General features: G+C 39.7%; 1 protein-coding gene and 1 long non-coding RNA gene across 7 annotated transcripts in view; one reads left to right on the top strand and one right to left on the bottom strand.

Moving 5' to 3' along the window:
• The window catches only part of SLC12A1 (solute carrier family 12 member 1), a 93,233-nt gene that overhangs the window by 53,811 nt on the left and 20,070 nt on the right, over positions 1 to 19,352 (bottom strand). For all 6 annotated transcript variants that reach the window (XM_029238597.1, XM_029238593.1, XM_029238598.1 and 3 more), the window contains 4 exons: positions 18,795 to 18,934; positions 17,638 to 17,748; positions 15,629 to 15,740; positions 13,294 to 13,421 (listed from right to left, as the gene is read on the bottom strand). In XM_029238597.1, coding sequence (XP_029094430.1) covers positions 13,294 to 13,421; positions 15,629 to 15,740; positions 17,638 to 17,748; positions 18,795 to 18,934 — 491 coding nt within the window. The remainder of the gene's footprint in view (positions 1 to 13,293; positions 13,422 to 15,628; positions 15,741 to 17,637; positions 17,749 to 18,794; positions 18,935 to 19,352) is intronic.
• LOC114904541 lies at positions 2 to 18,162 on the top strand. Its single transcript, XR_003795978.1, has 2 exons — positions 2 to 1,263; positions 17,661 to 18,162. It is a non-coding gene; the product is annotated as an uncharacterized LOC114904541 (long non-coding RNA).

The raw sequence follows: 19,352 nt of genomic DNA on the forward strand, positions 1-19,352 counted from the left end.
AAAAAATAACGTGGAGGAATGAGGAGATAGAGTGGAATAAGAAACAGACATCACTTGGAGTTAGTTCTGTATTTTGAAAATTTTAGGCTACCCTTCCTGAGGCGAGGTCTAAAGAAAAAATCAAGCAAATGGCAAAGTGGTGAGCTCCAGTTCTTTTTGGACAAAGGCAGGGTGTTTAGAGAGAATAAAGAAATCTGTATAACTTTGTGCTGAACAGAAGAGATTTACAACTGTCCAGGAGGGAGTTTCTATAGAAAAGTGGACTGGTTGGTTCACCACTGCCTTCCCCTCCCCTTTATCTCCTGTGAATTTCATGCAGATGTATCAGACCTTAAAGTATTAGGGGGGACACACAAACATACCCGGCACATTGACGATATCTGTGTGTGTATTTGTTTTGTACTAAGCTTAGGCTTACTTTAAAAAAAATTACTTTTGACTGAGCAAAAAGGTGATCTGCTAAATTCTCCAATCCCTCAAATCTCCCATTTGGAATCTAGTTCAGGAATAACTACAATGGGAGATATTAATTTCCATAAGCAGGCATAAAGAAAGAGGCAAATTTAAGCTTATACCAGAAAATGGGCTTTTCTCTTGCCCATAAATATATATAAATTCACTGAGCTGAGCTCACATCATATATAATATACCACTTTATATCCTATTTTGGGGGCTAAATCATATAATGATCAATTTCCAAGCAGCATAACTTCTAAATAATAGAATTCAACTTAACAGGGGTTATTAAGTAGAGATTTCAGTGTATTCATTGCTTATAAAAGACAGTGCTGGCATATAGTAGGAGTCAATAAATACCAAATTGAAGAAAGCACAATCTCAGTAGACATCAGTTCCCCCAACAGAGGACATGAGACTCATCGATACAAGTGAGCAATCAATGCAGTCAAAGTCTGAGTTTTGTGTTTTGTTAACTTAAATCTGCTGATCAAATCCATCAGAAAAATCAACTCATGGTGAATGCAGACACAACCTGACAGCTGGAAATGTTAACTAAACCAAGCAAACCTACCCCCACAGGGGAGTAAGCCAGCCCTATGGAGCCACTCTGTAATTACTCATTCCTTCCCATCCTTGTAGGAATATCTGCACACATGGTTTGTTCTGATACAGACATATCCAACCTCTTCGTTCCAAACTACTGTCTCAAAAAGAGAATGTGGCAAGTGTGTGTAACTGAGTAGCACATAGAAGGAAGAAGAAGGCAACCATGGCTGAAAGCGACTCCACTCAGTCTCATTCACGGTATGTTCAATTTTTATTTTATTGATTAAGGATTTCTTGGGATCTGAGTGAAATGGGAAGAATTGATGTTAAGTGGGAAGAAGGGAAAAGAGGTATGAAGATGGACAGCAGTCTTATACCTAAAATACGAACACTTAGTTTATGTTTAGAGCTATCTGCTACAAGCTCTAAATTTACTTATTTAGAACTTAACACGAGGGTCAAACTTGACCTGATATAAATCGGGATGCCGATATCTTAATGTCTGGTCATATACTCACGTTGTCTGCTCTGGATGCATTTCCCCTAGACAGGGCTCAGGACATAGATTCTTAGTTTTCACTCTAAATGTTAATTTTCGTCCCTCAAGCAGTAACCCAAAAGCTCACCTTCCTTCACCTTTCTTTATTAAATATTTTATTTTTTTCCTTAGGACAGAGTGCAGCTATTAGATTGCTGCTGGTTGAGTGTCAACCATATCCTAGTCTTATATCTCTGAAATTGCATCTTAACTGTCCTGATTAGACCTGGGTACCTCCCAAATCCTCTCCCAGGCACATATTTACAGATCATCAATACTGTGTTAACAAATAGAAGGTTCAGGATGGGAACCTTGTAGCATCCCCTTGTGCTAATGCTTGTTAACTGTCACTGGCAGCCTGAAGAGCCATCTTGAGAAGGATTCTGAGGCTGTGGGCAGAGGTAGAGTCTTGCATACCCTCATAGTGTATAAACAATACATGTTTACTAAGTTGAACTGAATCTAATATGTTCTAGTTTGACTCTCAGAAAGAAATATTATCTATAAGTTCTGAAGTTTCCTTGCCACTTCCCAACACGTGGTCACCTCTCAGTCCTTAACATACTTGACCACTCTGGCTTTTGATCATGTTAATTATTACTTCTCATAGCATTCTCCTCTCTTGACTTTCTCTTGAGTTCACCTACCTCTTAGCTCTTTCTTTTTCTTCTCTGTGGACTCCTTTTCTACCATTTATATTTTGAATATCCCCTGGGTGCTACCTTGGTCTGCTTCTCTCCTCCTTCTTACCCAGATCTGGATGGACTCATCCATGCCGTGGCTTCCAGTCCTGGCCTAGTTTCTTTCCAGAGCTCTAGACTCGTAAATGTAGCTACCCATTAGACACCTCACCTCTGCTGTCCTTCCGCCATTTCAACCCCAATGGCCAAGTCAGAGCTTCTATTCACCATGGAATCAATTCACTAGGTTACAGCCAGCATGAAAAGAATACAGTAGAAAGGAACTGATGTGAAAATATCAGGAGACATCATTTGTAATAAAGTATTGAACTGTTTGGAGAAATTTTTGCATGTAGGCACTTGGTTGTGATATATAATGTTTTCCTGCAGCAGATCATAGTAAAAAAAAAACAACATCCTTTCCATTTCCTCTCCTAACTCTAACCAAAGCTGACCACTTTGATCCATTTTCCCTGCCATGGCCTTAATTCAGGCTCATGTCATCTCTTCTCCAGACTACTGTGATATCCTCTAACTGATCTTCTGCCTCTGGTCTCCCTACCTATCACCCCCCACCCTCTAATCCATCCCTCACAAGCTGCTAGCAAACTCTTTAAAATGAGTATCTAATCATGGTACTCTCTGATCTAACTTCCTTAGTGTCTCTAGCTAGTTGTGGGATAATATCCAAACTCCACTGTCAGTAGTTTAAAGGATTTCTGAGTTCTACATGACAGTATACAGTAATGTATGTGCTAAAAGTTAAACTTAATTGTAAAATCACCAAAGTATTTTTAAATAGAAAAAATGCAACTTTTTACAACAATATTATGACCACATGTGCCCTAAAAATCATGATAGGACATCTTTATATGTAAACTCATTTTCTTTACAATGTAAACTCAAAATCAGAGGTTTCTCAGTACAGATTGATAGATAAATAAAATTCTTTACTAATACAGCAATCCTAACTCAAGTTAACACTTATCTTGGGATAAAGGAATTCTAAGCCTTGCCTTTTTTTAGATTGGGATATCCTCTAGTTCTTTGCTTGCTCCCAGAGTGCCTAGGACACATAGAAGTCCCTTTATAAATATGTTTATTAATATATTGATGAAAAGATTTTACTTGCATCCCCCACTCCACACATAAAATCATTTCCATCAGCAGCATCTTTTTTGAGCCTTTTTACGGTCCTTGTTTACTGTTCCAAATGTCCCTCCCTTCTTTGTCCTATTGATGAACTCCTATTCATCCCTTCAAATCTGGATTGAGTGTCCCCTCCTCTGAAAGACTTCCCTTACTTCTTTGGGGACAGGCAGTTACTGTTTCATCTTTCCCTTGCACAAGATTTTGTTCTTGTTTTTTTATGACCCATATAGAGTTAATCTGTCTCTCTCTTAGACCATGAGCTCCTTGAGAGAAGGATCAAGCAAGCTCTTCTTCGCTTCTCTGGTGCCTGGTATAAGTAATACGTGTTGGTTGAGCTGAACTGACTACTAAGCATCTAATAATAAAAACTTGTTTCTGAGGCGTCTAAAGAAAGCACGATATTTTTTCATTTAAATGTGGTCTTACAGTTTAGAGAAATGTATATCAGTGACCTCTGATACTTCTCCAAATCGGAGAAACCAGAAGCTCAACGTCCAGAGCTAAATTTGGCTAAGCAGTACTGCTTACAACTTGAATCATTTTGAACAAGTTACTTAATTTTTCTGAGCCTTAGCATACTATTTTTTTATGCCATATCTCTGCTCAAGAATTTCCCATGGAGAGACCTTCAAGATGGCGGAGGAGTAAGACATGGAGATCACCTTCCTCCCCACAAATACATCAGAAATACATCTACATGCGGAACAGCTCCTACAGAACACCTACGGAACGCTGGCAGAAGACCTCAGACCTGACCACCTAGAGGGGTGGGATAGGGAGGGTGGGAGGGAGGGAGACGCAAGAGGGAAAAGATATGGGAACATATGTATATGTGTAACTGATTCACTTTGTTATAAAGCAGAAACTAAGACACCATTGTAAAGCAATTATACTCCAATAAAGATGTTAAAAAAAAAAAAAGAAAGAAACTCCCCACGTACCTGGGTAGGCCAAAAGAAAAAACAGAGACAAAAGAATAGGGACAGGACCTGCACCTCGGGGACGGAGCTGTGAAGGAGGAAAAGTTTCCACACACTAGGAAGTCCCTTCACTGGGGGTGGGGTGGGAGGGAAGCTTCGGAGCCACGGAGGAGAGCACAGCAACAGGGGTGCAGAGGAGAGATTCCCGTCCAGAGGATTGGTGCCAACCAGCACTCAGCAGCCCGAGAGGCTTCTCTGCTCCCTCGCCGGTGTGGGCAGGGGCTGGGAGCTGAGGCTCGGGCTTTGGTAGGATCCCAGGGAAAGGACTGGGGTTGGCTGTGTGAACACAGCCTGAAGGGGGTTAGTGCGCCACAGCTAGCTGGGAGGGAGTCCGGGGAAAAGTGTGGAGCTGCTGAAGAGGCAAGAGACCATTGTTTCGGGGTGCGGGAGGAGAGGGGATTCAGAGCACCGCCTAAACGAACTCCAGAGACGGGCGCGAACCGCGGCTATCAGCACGGACACCAGAGATGCGTGTGAGACGCTAAGGCTGCTGCTGCAGCCAAGAGGCCTGTGTGCAAGCACAGGTCACTCTCCACACCTCCCCTCCTGGGAGCCTGTACAGCTCGCCACTTCCAGGGTCCCGTGATCCAGGGACAACTTCCCCGGGAGAACGCACGGCATTCCTCACGCTGTTGCAACGTCACACTGGCCTCTGCCGCTGCAGGCTCACCCTGCATTCCATACCCACCCCCCTCCCCCCCCCACACACACACACCCACCCCTGGCCTGAGTGAGCCAGAGCCCCCTAATCAGCGGCTCCTTTAACCCCGTCCTCTCTGGGTGAAAAACAGACACTCTCAGGTGACCTACACACAGAGGCAGGTTCAAATCCAAAGCTGAACCCCAGGAGCTGTGGGAACAAAGAAGAGAAAGGGAAATCTCTCCCAGCAGCCTCAGGAGCAGCAGATTAAATCTCCACAATCAACTTGATGTACCCTGCATCTATGGAATACCTGAATAAACAATGAATCATCCCAAAATTGAAGCGTTGGACATTGGGAGCAACTGTACACGTGGGGTTTGCTTTCTGTACCTAATTTGTTTCTGGTTTTATGTTTATCTTAGTTTAGTATTTAGAGTTTATTATCATTGGTAGATTTGTTTATTGATTTGGTTGCTCCCTCCCCTTTTTTTATATATATATAGATTTTTTTTCTTTCTCTTTTTGTGAGTGTGTATGTGTATGCTTCTTTGTGTGAGTTTGTCTGTACAGCTTTGCTTTTACCACTTGTCCTAGGATTCTGTCTGTCCATTTCTTTTTTTCTTTATTACTTAAAAAATTTTTTTATTTTTAATTTTTAAAATTTTTTATTTCAATAACTTTATTTTCCTTCCTTTCTTCCTTCCTTCCTTCTTTCTTTCCTTCTTTCTTTTCCTTCTTTCCTTTCCTTCTTTCCTTCTTTCCTTCTCACCTTCTCTCCTTCTCTCTTCCTTCCTTCCTTCCTTCCTTTCTTTTTCTCTCCCTTATCTTCTGAGCGGTGTGGCTGACAGGGACTTGGTGCTCCAGCCGGGTGTCAGGCCTGTGCCTCTGAGGTGGGAGAGCCGAGTTCAGGACATTGGTCCACCAGAGACCTCCTGGCTCCATGTAATATCAAACGGCGAAAGCTCTCGCAGAGATCTCCATCCCAATGCTAAGGCCCAGCTCCACTGAACAACCAGCAAGTTATAGTGCTGGACACCCTATTCCAAACAACTAGCAAGACAGGAATACAACCCCACCCATTAACATAGAGGCTGCCTAAAATCATAATAAGTCCACAGACATGCCAGAACACACCGCCAGACGTGGACCTGCCCACCAGAAAGACAAGATCCAGCCTCATCCACCAGAACACAGGCACTAGTCCCCTCCACCAGGAACCCTACACAACCCACTGAAGCAACTTTAGCCACTGGGGACAGACACCAAAAGCAACGGGAATTATGAACCTGCAGCCTACAAAAAGGAGACCCCAAACACAGTAAGATAAGCAAAATAAGAAGACAGAAAAACACACAGCAGATGAAGGAGCAAGATAAAAATGCACCAGACCTAACAAATGAAGAGGAAATAGGCAGTCTACCTGAAAAAGAATTCAGAATAATGATAGTAAGGATGATCCGAAATCTTGGAAGTAGAATGGACAAAATGCAAGAAACAGTTAACAAGGACCTAGAAGAAATAAAGATGAAACAAGTAACGATGAACAACGCAATAAATGAAATTAAAAGTACTCTAGATGGGATCAATAGCAGAATAACTGAGGCAGAAGAACGGATAAGTGACCTGGAAGATAAAATAGTGGAAATAACTACCGCAGAGCAGAATAAAGAAGAAAGAATGAAAAGAATTGAGGACAGTCTCAGAGACTTCTGAGACAACATTAAATGCACCAGCATTCGAATTATAGGACTCCCAGAAGAAGAAGAGATAAAGAAAGGGACTGAGAAAATATTTGAAGAGATTATAGATGAAAACTTCCCTAATGTGGGAAAGGAAATGGTTAATCAACTCCAGGAAGCAAAGAGAGTCTCATACAGGATAAATCCAAAGAGAAACACACGAGGACACATATTAACCAAACTATCAAAAATTAAATACAAAGAAAAAATATTAAAAGCAGAAAAGGGAAAAACAACAAATAACATACAAGGGAATCCCCATAAGGTTAACAGCTGATCTTTCAGCAGAAATTCTGCAAGCCAGAAGGGAGTGGCAGGACATATTTAAAGTGATGAAAGGAAAAATCCTACAACCAAGATTTCTCTACCCAGCAAGGATCTCATTCAGATTCAACAGAGACATTAAAACCTTTACAGACAAGCAAAAGCTAAGAGAATTCAGCACCACCAAACCAGACTTACAACGAATGCTAAAGGAACTTCTCTAGGCAGGAAACACAAGAGAAGGAAAAGACCTACAATAACAAACCCAAAACAATTAAGAAAATGGTAATAGGAACATACATATTGATAATTAGCCTAAAAGTAAATGGATTACATGCTTCAACCAAAAGACATAGATGGGCTGAATGGATAGAAAAACAAGACCCATATATATGCTACCTACAAGAGACCCACTTCAGACCTAGGGACACATGCAGACTGAAAGTGAGGGGATGGAAAAAGATATTCCATGCAAAAGGAAATCAAAAGTAAGCTGGAGTAGCAATTCTCATATCAGACAAAATAGACTTTAAAATAAATAGTATTACAAGAGACAAAGACGGACACAACATAATGATCAAGGGATCAATCCAAGTAGAAGATATAACAATTGTAAATATTTATGCATCCAACATAGGAGCACCTCAATACATAAGGCAAATGCAAACAGCCATAAAAGGGAAAATCGACAGTAACACAGCCATAGTAGGGGACTTTAACACCCCACTTTCACCATTGGACAGATCATCCAAAATGAAAATAAATAAGGAAACACAAGCTTTAAATGATACATTAAACAAGATGGACTTAATTGATATTTATAGGACATTCCATCCAAAAACAACAGAATACACTTTCTTCTCAACTGCTTAAGGAACACTCTCCAGGTTAGATCATATCTTGGGTCATAAATCAAGCCTGGGTAAATTTAAGAAAATTGAAAACATATCAAGTATCTTTTCTGACCACAACGCTATGAGACTAGATATCAATTACAGGAAAAAATCTGTAAAAAAATACAAACACATGGAGTCTACACAATATGCTACTAAATAACCAAGAGATCACTGAAGAAATCAAAGAGGAAATCAAAAACTACCCAGAAACAAATGACAATGAAAACACGATGACCCAAACCTATGGGATGCAGCAAAAGCAGTTCCAAGAGTGAAGTTTATAGCAATACAATCCAACCTCAAGAAGCAAGAAACATCTCAAATAAACAACCTAAACTTACACCTAAAGCAATTGGAGACAGAACCAAAAAACCCCAAAGTTAGCAGAAGGAAAGAAATCATAAAGATCAGATCAGAAATAAATGAAAAAGAGATGAAGGAAACGATAGCAAAGATCAATAAAACTAAAAGCTGGTTCTTTGAGAAGATAAACAAAATTTATAAACCATTAGCCAGACTCAAGATAAAAAGGGAGAATACTCAAATCAATGGAATTAGAAATGAAAAAGGAGAAGTAACAACTGACACTGCAGAAATACAAAGGAGCATGAGAGATTACTACAAGCAACTCTATGCCAATTAAATGGACAACCTGGAAGAAATGGACACATTCTTAGAAAAGCACGAACTTCCAAGACTGAACCAGGAAGAAGTAGAATATATAAACAGACCAATCACAAGCTCTGAAATTGAGACTGTGATTAAAAATCTTCCAACAAACAAAAGCCCAGGACCAGATGGCTTCACAGGCAAGCTCTATCAAACATTTAGTGAAGAACTAACAACTATCCTTCTCAAACTCTTCCAAAATATAGCAGAGGGAGGAACACCTCCAAACTCATTCTATGAGGCCACCATCACCCTGATACCAAAACCAGACAAAGGTGTCACAAAGAAAGAAAACTACAGGCCAATATCACTGATGAACATAGATGCAAAAATCCTCAACAAAATGTTAGCAAACAGAATCCAGCAGCACATTAAAAGGATCATACACCATGATCAAGTGGGATTTATCCCAGGGATGCAAGGATTCTTCAATATACACAAATCAATCAATGTGAAGCAGGAAAACCACATGATCATCTCAATAGATGCAGAAAAAGCTTTTGACAAAATTCAACACCCATTCATGATAGAAACCCTCCAGAAAGTAGGCATAGAAGGAATTTACCTCAACATAATAAAGGCCATCTGTGACAAACCCACAGCCAACATCGTTCTCAATGGTGAAAAACTGAAAGCATTTCCTCTAAGATCAGGAACAAGACAAAGTTGTCCACTCTCACCACTATTATTCAACATAGTTTTGGAAGTTTTAACTACAGCAATCAGAGAAGAAAAAGAAATAAAAGGAATCAAATCAGAAAAGAAGAAGTAAAGCTGTCACTGTTTGCAGATGACATGATACTATACATAGAGAATCCTAAAGATGCTTCCAGAAAACTACTAGAGTTAATCAATGAATTTGGTAAAGTAGCAGGATACAAAATTAATGCACAGAAATCTCTTGCATTCCCATACACTAATGATGAAAAATCTGAAAGAGAAATGAAGGAAACACTCCCATTTACCATTGTAACAAAAAGAATAAAATACATAGGAATAAACCTACCAAGGAGACAAAAGATCTGTATGCAGAAAACTATAAGACACATGAAAAAAGTTAAAGATGATACAAACAGATGAAGAGATATGCCATGTTCTTGGATTGGAAGAATCAACATTGTGAAAATGACTATACCACCCAAAGCAGTCTACAGATTCAGTGCAATACTTATCAAACTACCACTGGCATTTTTCACAGAACTAGAAGAAAAAATTTCACAATTAGTATGGAAACCAGAAGACCCCAAATAGCCAAAGTGATCTTGAGAAAGAAAAACGAAGCTGGAGGAATCAGGCTTCCGGACTTCCGACTCTTATAAAGCTACAGTCATCAAGACAGTATGGTACTAGCACAAAAACAAAAATATAGATCAATGGAACAGGATAGAAAGCCCAGAGATAAACCCACGCACATATGGTCACCTTATCTTTGATAAAGGAGGCAAGAATATACGGTGGAGAAAAGACAGCCTCTTCAATAAGTGGTGCTGGGAAAACTGGACAGCTACATGCAAAAGAATGAAAGTAGATCACTCCTTAACACCATACACAAAAAATAAACTCAAAATGGATTAAAGACCTAAATGTAAGGCCAGACACTATAAAACTCTTAGAGGAAAACATAGGCAGAACACTCTATGACATAAATCACATTAAGATCCTTTTTGACCTACCTCCTAGAGAAATGGAAATAGAAACAAAAATAAACAAATGGGACCTAATGAAACTGAAAAGCTTTGCACAGCAAGGGAAACCATAAACAAGACGAAAAGACAACCCTGAAAATGGGAGAAAATATTTGCAAATGAATCAACTGAAAAAGGATTAATCTCCAAAATTTACAAGCAGCTCATGCAGCTCAATATCAAAAAAACAAACAACCCAATCCAAAAAATGGGCCGAAGACCTAAATAGACATTTCTCCAAAGAAGTTATACAGACTGCCAACAAACACATGAAAGAATGCTCAACATCACTAATCATTAGAGAAATGCAAATCAAAATTACAATGAGGTATCACCTCACTCCAGTCTGAATGGCCATCATCAAAAGATCTACAAACAATAAATGCTGGAGAGGGTGTGGAGAACAGGGAACCCTCTTGCACTGTTGGTGGGAATATATATTGAGACAGCCACTATGGAGAACAGTATGGAGGTTCCTTAGGAAACTAAAAATAGAACTACCATATGACCCAGCAATCCCACTAATGGGCATATACCCTGAGAAAACCATAATTCAAAGAGTCATGTACCACAATGTTCATTGCAGCTCTATTTACAATACCCAGGACATGGAAGCAACGTAAGTGTCCGTTGACAGATGAATGGATGAAGAAGATGTGGCACATATATACAATGGAATATTACCTAGCCATAAAAAGAAACGAAATTGAGTTATTTGTAGTGAGGTGGATGGACCTAGAGTCTGTCATACAGAGTGAAGTTAATTCAGAAATAGAAAAACAAATACTGTATGCTAACACATATATATGGAATCTAAAAAAATAATAATAATGGTTCTGAAGAACCTAGGGGCAGGACAAGAATAAAGACGCAGACATAGAGAATGGACTTGAGGACACGGGGAGGGGGAAGGGTAAGCTGGGATGAAGTGAGATAGTGGCATGGACATATATACACTACCAAATGTAAAATAGATAGCTAGTGGAAAGCAGCCGCATAGCACAGGGAGATCAGCTGGGTGTTTTGTGACCACGTAGAGGGGTGAGATAGGGAGGGTGGGAGGGAGACGCAAGAGGGAGGAGATATGGAGATATATGTATATGTATAGCTGATTCACTTTGTTATAAAGCAGAAACTAACACTGTTGTAAAGCAATTATGCTGTAATAAAGATCTTAAAAAAAACAAAAAGAATTTACCATGGCACTGCGGTCCTTAATATAACAAGTCTAAATGCCTTTATTCATTCACTCAATAAATATTTTTTGAAGCTTTCCTAGCTCTAAGGACACAGCAGTGCACAAATCCAAAGGCAAAGTCCCCACTTTCATGGGATTATATTCTAGGGTAAGCCTCTCTCGCTCAGGTCCCTTCAACAGCCTTTCTCCTTACCTTATAAGGTTACCCAGCCCGTCAAGGCTTCTTCAGTTGAATTGTGAGAGACTCCTTACTGTCCCACAGTTTTCCCATTCCTGTCTGTTCTTTTGTTTTTTCTTCCTGGAATACCCTTATATTTTCTGACCGGTTGTCAGTATCCAGCCTTTGCTTTTAGTTCCTGCTCAAAAGTTACTTTGTTGAGAAAATCATCCCTAATGTAATTATTTCTTCATTATTTTTATTTCATAATGAATTTGGACAATGCATTCAGTTTTCATTTATACCTGTCTCCTGATGACTCTTGCAAATATTTCTTGTCTTCCAAAGTTGATTATAAACTTATTGAGGTAAAACCTGTGTCTTCTACTTTTTTTCACATGTGGTAGAGACTATTTATTGTCCTCTAATATACATTTTCACCTTCCTCCTTTTAATACTAGAACCCCCTAAAACTTTATCTGGTGACATAGTTGTCCAACCACAGATTACATTTCCCAGTCTTCTTTGCAACTAGGTAAGGTCACAGAGACTAAATTCCGGTCAATGGAATGTCAACAGAAGTGATTTTTTGCTCTCTACTTCCTTAACCCCCTTCCTATGGACTGGAATGTGATCTTGGAAGTGATCAGTCATCTTGGACCTTGAAGATGAGGGCAAACCCCAAGGTAATGGTAATACAAGAGAAGTCATCTGGGTTTTCTGGGCTACCTTTGGGAGCAGACCTTTCTTATTCCAGTAGATGGCGTATGGCCTTGAATTTTTACGCACTAGGAAAACAAACTTCTGTCTTATTTAGGTCACTGTTCTTGGCCTTTTATAATACATTGAAACTAATATCCTAACTAATACAATGCTCCTTACAGTACTTAACATAGAATATTATGAGTAGACTGCTAAATAAATACCTATTAAATGAGTGAATGTACCTCTGAATTTAACGACATAAGTATTCAGTAATAAAGTGATTTGGTTTTGTTTTCGTTTTTTCTTGAATATTCCATTCATTATGTGTTTAAAAGAGAAAGGGTGGTTCTGATATATTTTAAAAATAAATTTATTTATCTTTGGCTGCATTGGGTCTTTGTTACTGTGCGAGGGCTTTCTCTAGTTGCAGCGAGCGGGGGCTACTCTTCGTTGCGGTGCGCAGGTGTCTCTTTGCAGTGGCTTCTCTTGTTGCTGAGCACGGGCTCTAGGCACGTGGGCTTCAGTAGTTGTGGCTCATGGGCTCTAGAGCACAGGCTCAGTAGTTGTGGCGCACAGGCTTAGTTGCTCCGTGGCATGTGGATCTCCCGGACCAGTGCTCGAACCCGTATCCCCTACATTGGCAGGAGGATTCTTAACCACTGTGCCACCAGGGAAGCCCGGTTCTGATATTTTTTTTTCACTGAATTATATTCATTTTGTTGGAAATATGACACACTGTCAATATACTCTGTCCTTCTGATATCACTGAATAAGACTTTTGGAAGAACTATCTGGAATAGGATAGTTTGGCAGTAAAATGTGTCATTGAAGAGAGAACTTTTAAATAAATAGGAAACCTTGCAGAAATCTTACAGTTTTGAAATCTATAGAGAGACATGGTCACTGTTGATGTCTGTAGCTCCTTGTCCTGCCCAAGTGCACCATGACCTCGCAGAATTACAAAGCAGAGGAAACAACATACCTCCAAATCTCCCGAGATATTGGCACCAGCAAGAATCCCAGTTGCTGCTGGGAAAAAAATGGCAAAGACAGAGAAGAAGCCTTCACCTTTTGTGAAGCTTGGCCCAAAGTTTTCTGCAAATATTGATGCTGCAACACAAATAATGAGAAAATTATCATGTAGACTTTCTTCACAGGTAGGAGATAAAGTTACATTTGGCTTCTATAGCCCTAAATGCAAAGGGTCCCTATAATCTAAACGGAATGAGCTTGAAGATATTGGTGTACTGCTGATGAGCCTCATGTGAATATTTGCCAAGAGTCAAAATACATGTCAGAAGGTTTTAGATCTCTAGGACATACCCTGAAAAATCAATAATTTTCATGCAAACAGAGACCCATGCTGTCTACCTTCTTTGAATCTAGAATATTGAAAAAGAAGGAAATGGAAAATTCTCTCATGACCCTACTGGCATACTCACAAATATACTGCACAACATTGCCCTACACACATACAGCTACATTCTCACATATATATGCACCTTAATCAGCACACTGCTTTTCTATGCCTTTTTAAAAAGCATTGTAGGAGAAACTTGTGGGTGAGGCTATCTTAGAGGTTTTTGTTGTTGTTGTTTGTTTTCTTTTGTTTGTTTGTTTTTTGCGGTACGTGGGCCTCTCCCTGCCGTGGCCTCTCCCGTTGTGGAGCACAGGCTCCGGACACGCAGGCTTAGCGGCCATGGCTCACAGGCCCAGCCACTCCACGGCATGTGGCATCTTCCCGGGCCGGGGCACGAACCCGTGTCCCCTGCATCGGCAGGCGGACTCTCAACCACTGCGCCACCAGGGAAGTCCTTAGAGTATTTTTTTACTAATGTACTAACCTCCCTGCCCCTGTATCTAGAGTTGGATCTTAGATCCTTATACCAAATTCGCATGCATAGGTGACTATATATATATATTCTCTCTTTATATATAATACATATATATGGAGAGAGAGAGAGAGAGAGAGAGAGAGAGAGGGAGGGAGGAGCTTTAGTCATAAAATAATAATATCCCACAGGTTGTCACCAAATTATTTAAATGAAAAGGAAATGGGGACTTCCCTGGTGGCACAGTGGTTAAGAATCCGCCTGCCAATTCAGGGGACACAGGTTCGAGCCCTGGTCTGGGAAGATCCCACATGCCGCGGAGCAACTAAGCTCGTGCACCACAAGCACTACTGGGCCTGTGCTCTAGAGCCTGCAAGCCACAACTACTGAGCCCACACACCACAACTACTGAAGGCCGTGCGCTCTAGGGCCTGTGCTCAGCAACAAGAGAAGCCACCGCAGTGAGAAGCCTGCACACTGCAATGAAGAGTAGCTCCTGCTTGCTGCAACTAGAGAAAGCCCACGTGCAGCAACAATGACCCAATGCAGCCAAAAAATTACTTAGTTTAAAAAAAAAGAAAAAACTTTAAAAAAAAAGAAAAGGAACAATGTAGAAGAAAAACAAAGAAAGAAAAGGAAGAAAAATATGAACAAAAGAATCTAGGATGATGCAAAAATAAGGAAAGAAAATTTAAAACAAAAATTACAGCAGGAGCTGGAAGAAGGGAAAAGAATCAAAAGGAAAAGGATTTGCAAAGCAAACAAGAAAATTTTACAAAGAAAAAGAATCAGGAAGAAAGAAGTGATGTGATATAAAAAGGGAACAAATACTGACAACTGAGTAAATAATGAAGGGAAATGTAAAAAGCCCTCAGCAGTGGATTCTTGAGTAAACTAGAGTGGGAAGATAGGAAAGAGTGGATAGGCAGAGTAGAATAGAAGAGAGAAGTCAAAACTTATGCCCAGTGCCATGCCATTATCACAGATGCTATATTAATAACTCCTACAATCTTTTATGCTTGAAAACCTGACAGTGATGCTCAACTAGGTAATGCTATAAGAAAGCAAGGTACAAAATTCTAGCAGGAAATAAAAATGACTGTGTTTGACTTCAGTGCTCTCAGTGGTTGGACACATTGTCTGAGCTATGTTCTCTTTCTTGTACATGCACTCTACTTCTATTTCTACTCTTTGACAGAGACAACGATGTGTCCAAAGCACTTTAACATCTGCTATCTTACTTGCTTTTCAAAATCCCTTTAGGAAGTTGTTATCATTACCCCCACCTTGGCAGGAAAATCTGAGAAGCAATCATGTCAGTTTGCAGCAGGATTGAGACTCACTCTGGTTCTCCTGACTCCAAGCCCAGGCTCTTCCCTGGATCACACTGGGATTCCAGTGGCCGGGGTAGGAATCATGGGGATGGTGATGGGGGCAGTCAATGGAGAACCATTTATTGCAGAGCAAGTTATTTGTCATATGTACCTTGGTAATTAAAGAAACCTCTGGACTTTTTCTCATTGTTGGATGGAATGACAGTTCCAATGAAGAAGTTTGCAATAGCAATGAGAAGAATGATCAGAAGAATCACCTGAGCCTGGAATGACAAAGTAACAGGAGGTCAAATTAGATTTATTCAATGACTTTTTACATAATTATAAAAGTTATAAGTGCCCACTGAAGAAAGACCCTATCCAATAATTCCAGTTAAGATTCTACGATCCAAAGTAGGTAATAAGTGTGTTCTCATAAAATGGCATCTTAATGAGCCTTATTTGGCCTGAGTATAGATGTTACATTTTCAGTGGGTGCATGTGCTTGGGCACTTGAAGGTGACATTTCAAGAGCATTTCAAGTACTAACTGGGTAACTTAGTGCAGTGTTCCTAAGAATATAGATGGAGCCAAAAGATTGAACACTGATAGAGTTGGTTTCTTTCCTAGGCAGAGCACCTATGGATTCCAGTAATAACTGCAGAAGGAGTATGAGAACACAGAATGATGCATAGAATTCCCATGATGCCTAGTGCACTTGACGTTGGGCTACCATACCAGTGTGTGCCCAGCATAAGCGGTCTGCAAGGTTGACCAGCCAAATCACTGTTCTTTAGTCCATCTGACATTTCATAGAGGTTATTGGCTTGGCATTCCCATATGCTGTTCCCTCTGCTGGAAACACACTTTTCCCTGTACTTTACAAAACTGTATCTTTCCTCTCATCCATTATGTGTTAGTTACCTCCTCAGAGAGGCCTTTCTTGATCACTGAATCTAAACAATAACAGCTAATGTTCACAGAGGGCTTACAATACAACAGATGCACATCTAACTTTACCAATATTCTTTCAGGTAAATAATTCCACCCACAACTGTATGAAGTAGGTAATACTGCTATCATCATTTTAAAGATAAAGAAGCTGAGAAACAGAGAGGTGAAGTAATTTACTAAAGGTCATATGGACATAAACCAGGTTCAACTCCACTCTAACTACAGAGCTGGAGCTCTGAATTCTACCTTCTACTGTCATGAAACTACATTGCCTCCCTCAGGGAATAATCTGACGTATGTTCCCCCTGTTACGTTCTATCTCAGTGCCCTGTTTATTTACTTTATAGCACTTTCACAATTTACCATTCTATATTTACTTGTTTATGTGCTTGTTTATTACTCAGCTCCCCGTAGACCATATGCTCAACTATGGCAGGGATTGTGCCTGTGTGGGTCACAACTGAATATACAGTGCCTAGCAGAATGCCCAGCACATGATAAACACTTCGTCAATTTTTGTTTAATGTATGAACGCATAATCTGGAAATAAATGCCAGGTGGGAATGTTTCCTATTGCCTTATGTAAGTGGGAGGCTTTGGCTATCTTTCCATTTCTGGTGACCACTTGATGTCTCGTTATTGCACCTCCAGGCACATAGGAACATAGGAGTTTCAATTGTACTAGTCACTGTTGAGAGTTACAAAGCGAGCAAAAGACATGCTCTCCATCATTCAGAAATTTACTAACTGATTTACTAATAGTTAAATCCAGATATTCTCTAGTTCCAGGGCTTCTGATGCCCTCAGATTTGCTGCTGGAGTACTGGATTTCAGAGGGGGATGATAGTTTCTGCCTGTTATTTTCTCCCAACACACTTGCCATTTCTTGTGGGCTTCAGCACTCACAGCCAGCTTGGAAGGGGATACCAGGGTGTGAAGATGGCAGTAATCTTGTTGGCTCCGTTACTGTTACTATAGCATCAAGGGCAAAGCACAGGCCTGATCACATGAGCTGGACTGCCTGGACTTCGTGCTTTGAGGGCTTGGTGTTCCACCGAGCACTGACCTGGCTCCTTTTATCACAGAAAGTAATAATAGCAATTCTTTTTGAATATGGAGTTCCTTCTATTCCTGCAATTTGTTCGGGAAGCTGACTAGCAGTTGTTGGTAATATCATTTTGAGAAACTCACTAGCAGTTGTTGGTAATATCATTTTGAGAAATTCACCTTTGCTTCCCATTCCATTCCAGCTACTGAAATTCCCAAAAGAATCACCACTGTGATGGAGCCTATTATCCGGATGTCATTGGTTGGATCCACCATCATCGAATCACTCTCCTGGAACAAAAAAAAAATCACTAAAATGGTTAGAAGCTTTTTTTGCCTATATGTCTTATCGTAGAATTTAACAGTAAGAAGAGATACCATGCACTAATGTCTGGGGCTACACAGGATAATGGAAAAATGAAATGCTCATAAATTGGAGAAGATGAAGAATCTAAATTTATTTTTTCCTGTGATAATAGGCCTTTGATAGCCAAGGTTAGGAGTTACAAATTTTAGGGATTCATTCTAGGCACAGATTTTAAATCTGTAGCACTAAGTAAAAATATGGGTACATACAGATATCATGTTTTGTTTCAGAAGAATGACTAGTTATTTTTATGTGTCAAGGGGAATCTTAGAAGAATAAAAATGAGTGGTTTCCAATGTGAATATCAAAAAAAAAATAAATGCTACTCAATTAAAGAACAAACTATGAACTATAATCCACTCATTTATTCATCTAATTTTCAAGTAGAGGTACCAATTGAATTCAGTGTCTGCTATCATTACCATGAAAGGAGGACTAGAAGTTAGCTCATATACTAGCTAATTAATGTGTTCACATATATACCATCCAGATGGGGCACCTAAACTAAAAAAGGCCCAGTTTCCTGCAGTGAGTTCTTCTAATGTTTGAACTTTCTTCCCCTTTGGAAATCTATAACCATAATAGTAACATTGCTGCTGACAATAATTCCCATTATCTTTTCTTTCATATTTTACACTGTATTTCATGTACATTATTTCATTTGATCTGTACCACATTTCTGTGAAAGACATAAACAATATTATTAGCCCATACTATAGATTTGAAAAACAAGGTTCAGATGAACAGAGGGACTGGTCCAAAATCTCTCAGCTGGTAAGTGTGAGAGCCAGGACTCTGAGCCAGTTCTGATGCCAAGCCTAGGGATCCTTCAACTATATTCAGCTTCCACATTCTGCAGAATAAATCTGTTTGCTCTCATCTTGCCATAATGATATCCCCTAGTGCCCTGAAAAAGCAAAATAAACCAAATTATCTTGCTTGGGTGAAGAAAAGAAAAGCTTTTAATTACCTTAAGAAGATCTACCACAGTCTCAGCAAATCCCACCACATACATAGCAACAGCCACTGCATTGGCAAAAGCAAAGATCAAGCCTATAGACCCACCAAACTCGGGCCCTAAGCTTCTGGAAATAAGGTAGTAGGCCCCACCTGAAACAAGAAATGAACATGCTTTACATTGAGGAACTTTTAGAGGATTTAGTTTGTATGACCAAATAATTTTGAATGTCTGAGAACATTTAAAATACTAATTATTCTAATAAAAATATTATAAATCCTAGTAATTTTAGAAATCTTGTTCACTGTAATGAATAACTTAGCCCTGCCTTATATTCTGTATATAATCTACAATAGAACTACTCTGACTAAATAAAATCCAATTTATTGAAACCTATAATACACAAATGCTACTAATAAGAATACAGCAAACTTTACCCCACAAATTCTTTGTCTTTTAAAAAACTTCATTGGCGAGTTCAAGTTAATAATGTAACTGAAGTAAAATTTCATATCTGAAATTTCCAGGAACAGGCAGGCCCAGGCAGAGAATGAAGTGGATAAAGTTTAT

This window comes from Monodon monoceros, unplaced genomic scaffold (assembly GCF_005190385.1).
Source record: "Monodon monoceros isolate NGI ecotype Baffin Bay Population unplaced genomic scaffold, NGI_Narwhal_1 Super_Scaffold_21, whole genome shotgun sequence".
Classification (NCBI taxonomy): domain Eukaryota; kingdom Metazoa; phylum Chordata; class Mammalia; order Artiodactyla; family Monodontidae; genus Monodon; species Monodon monoceros.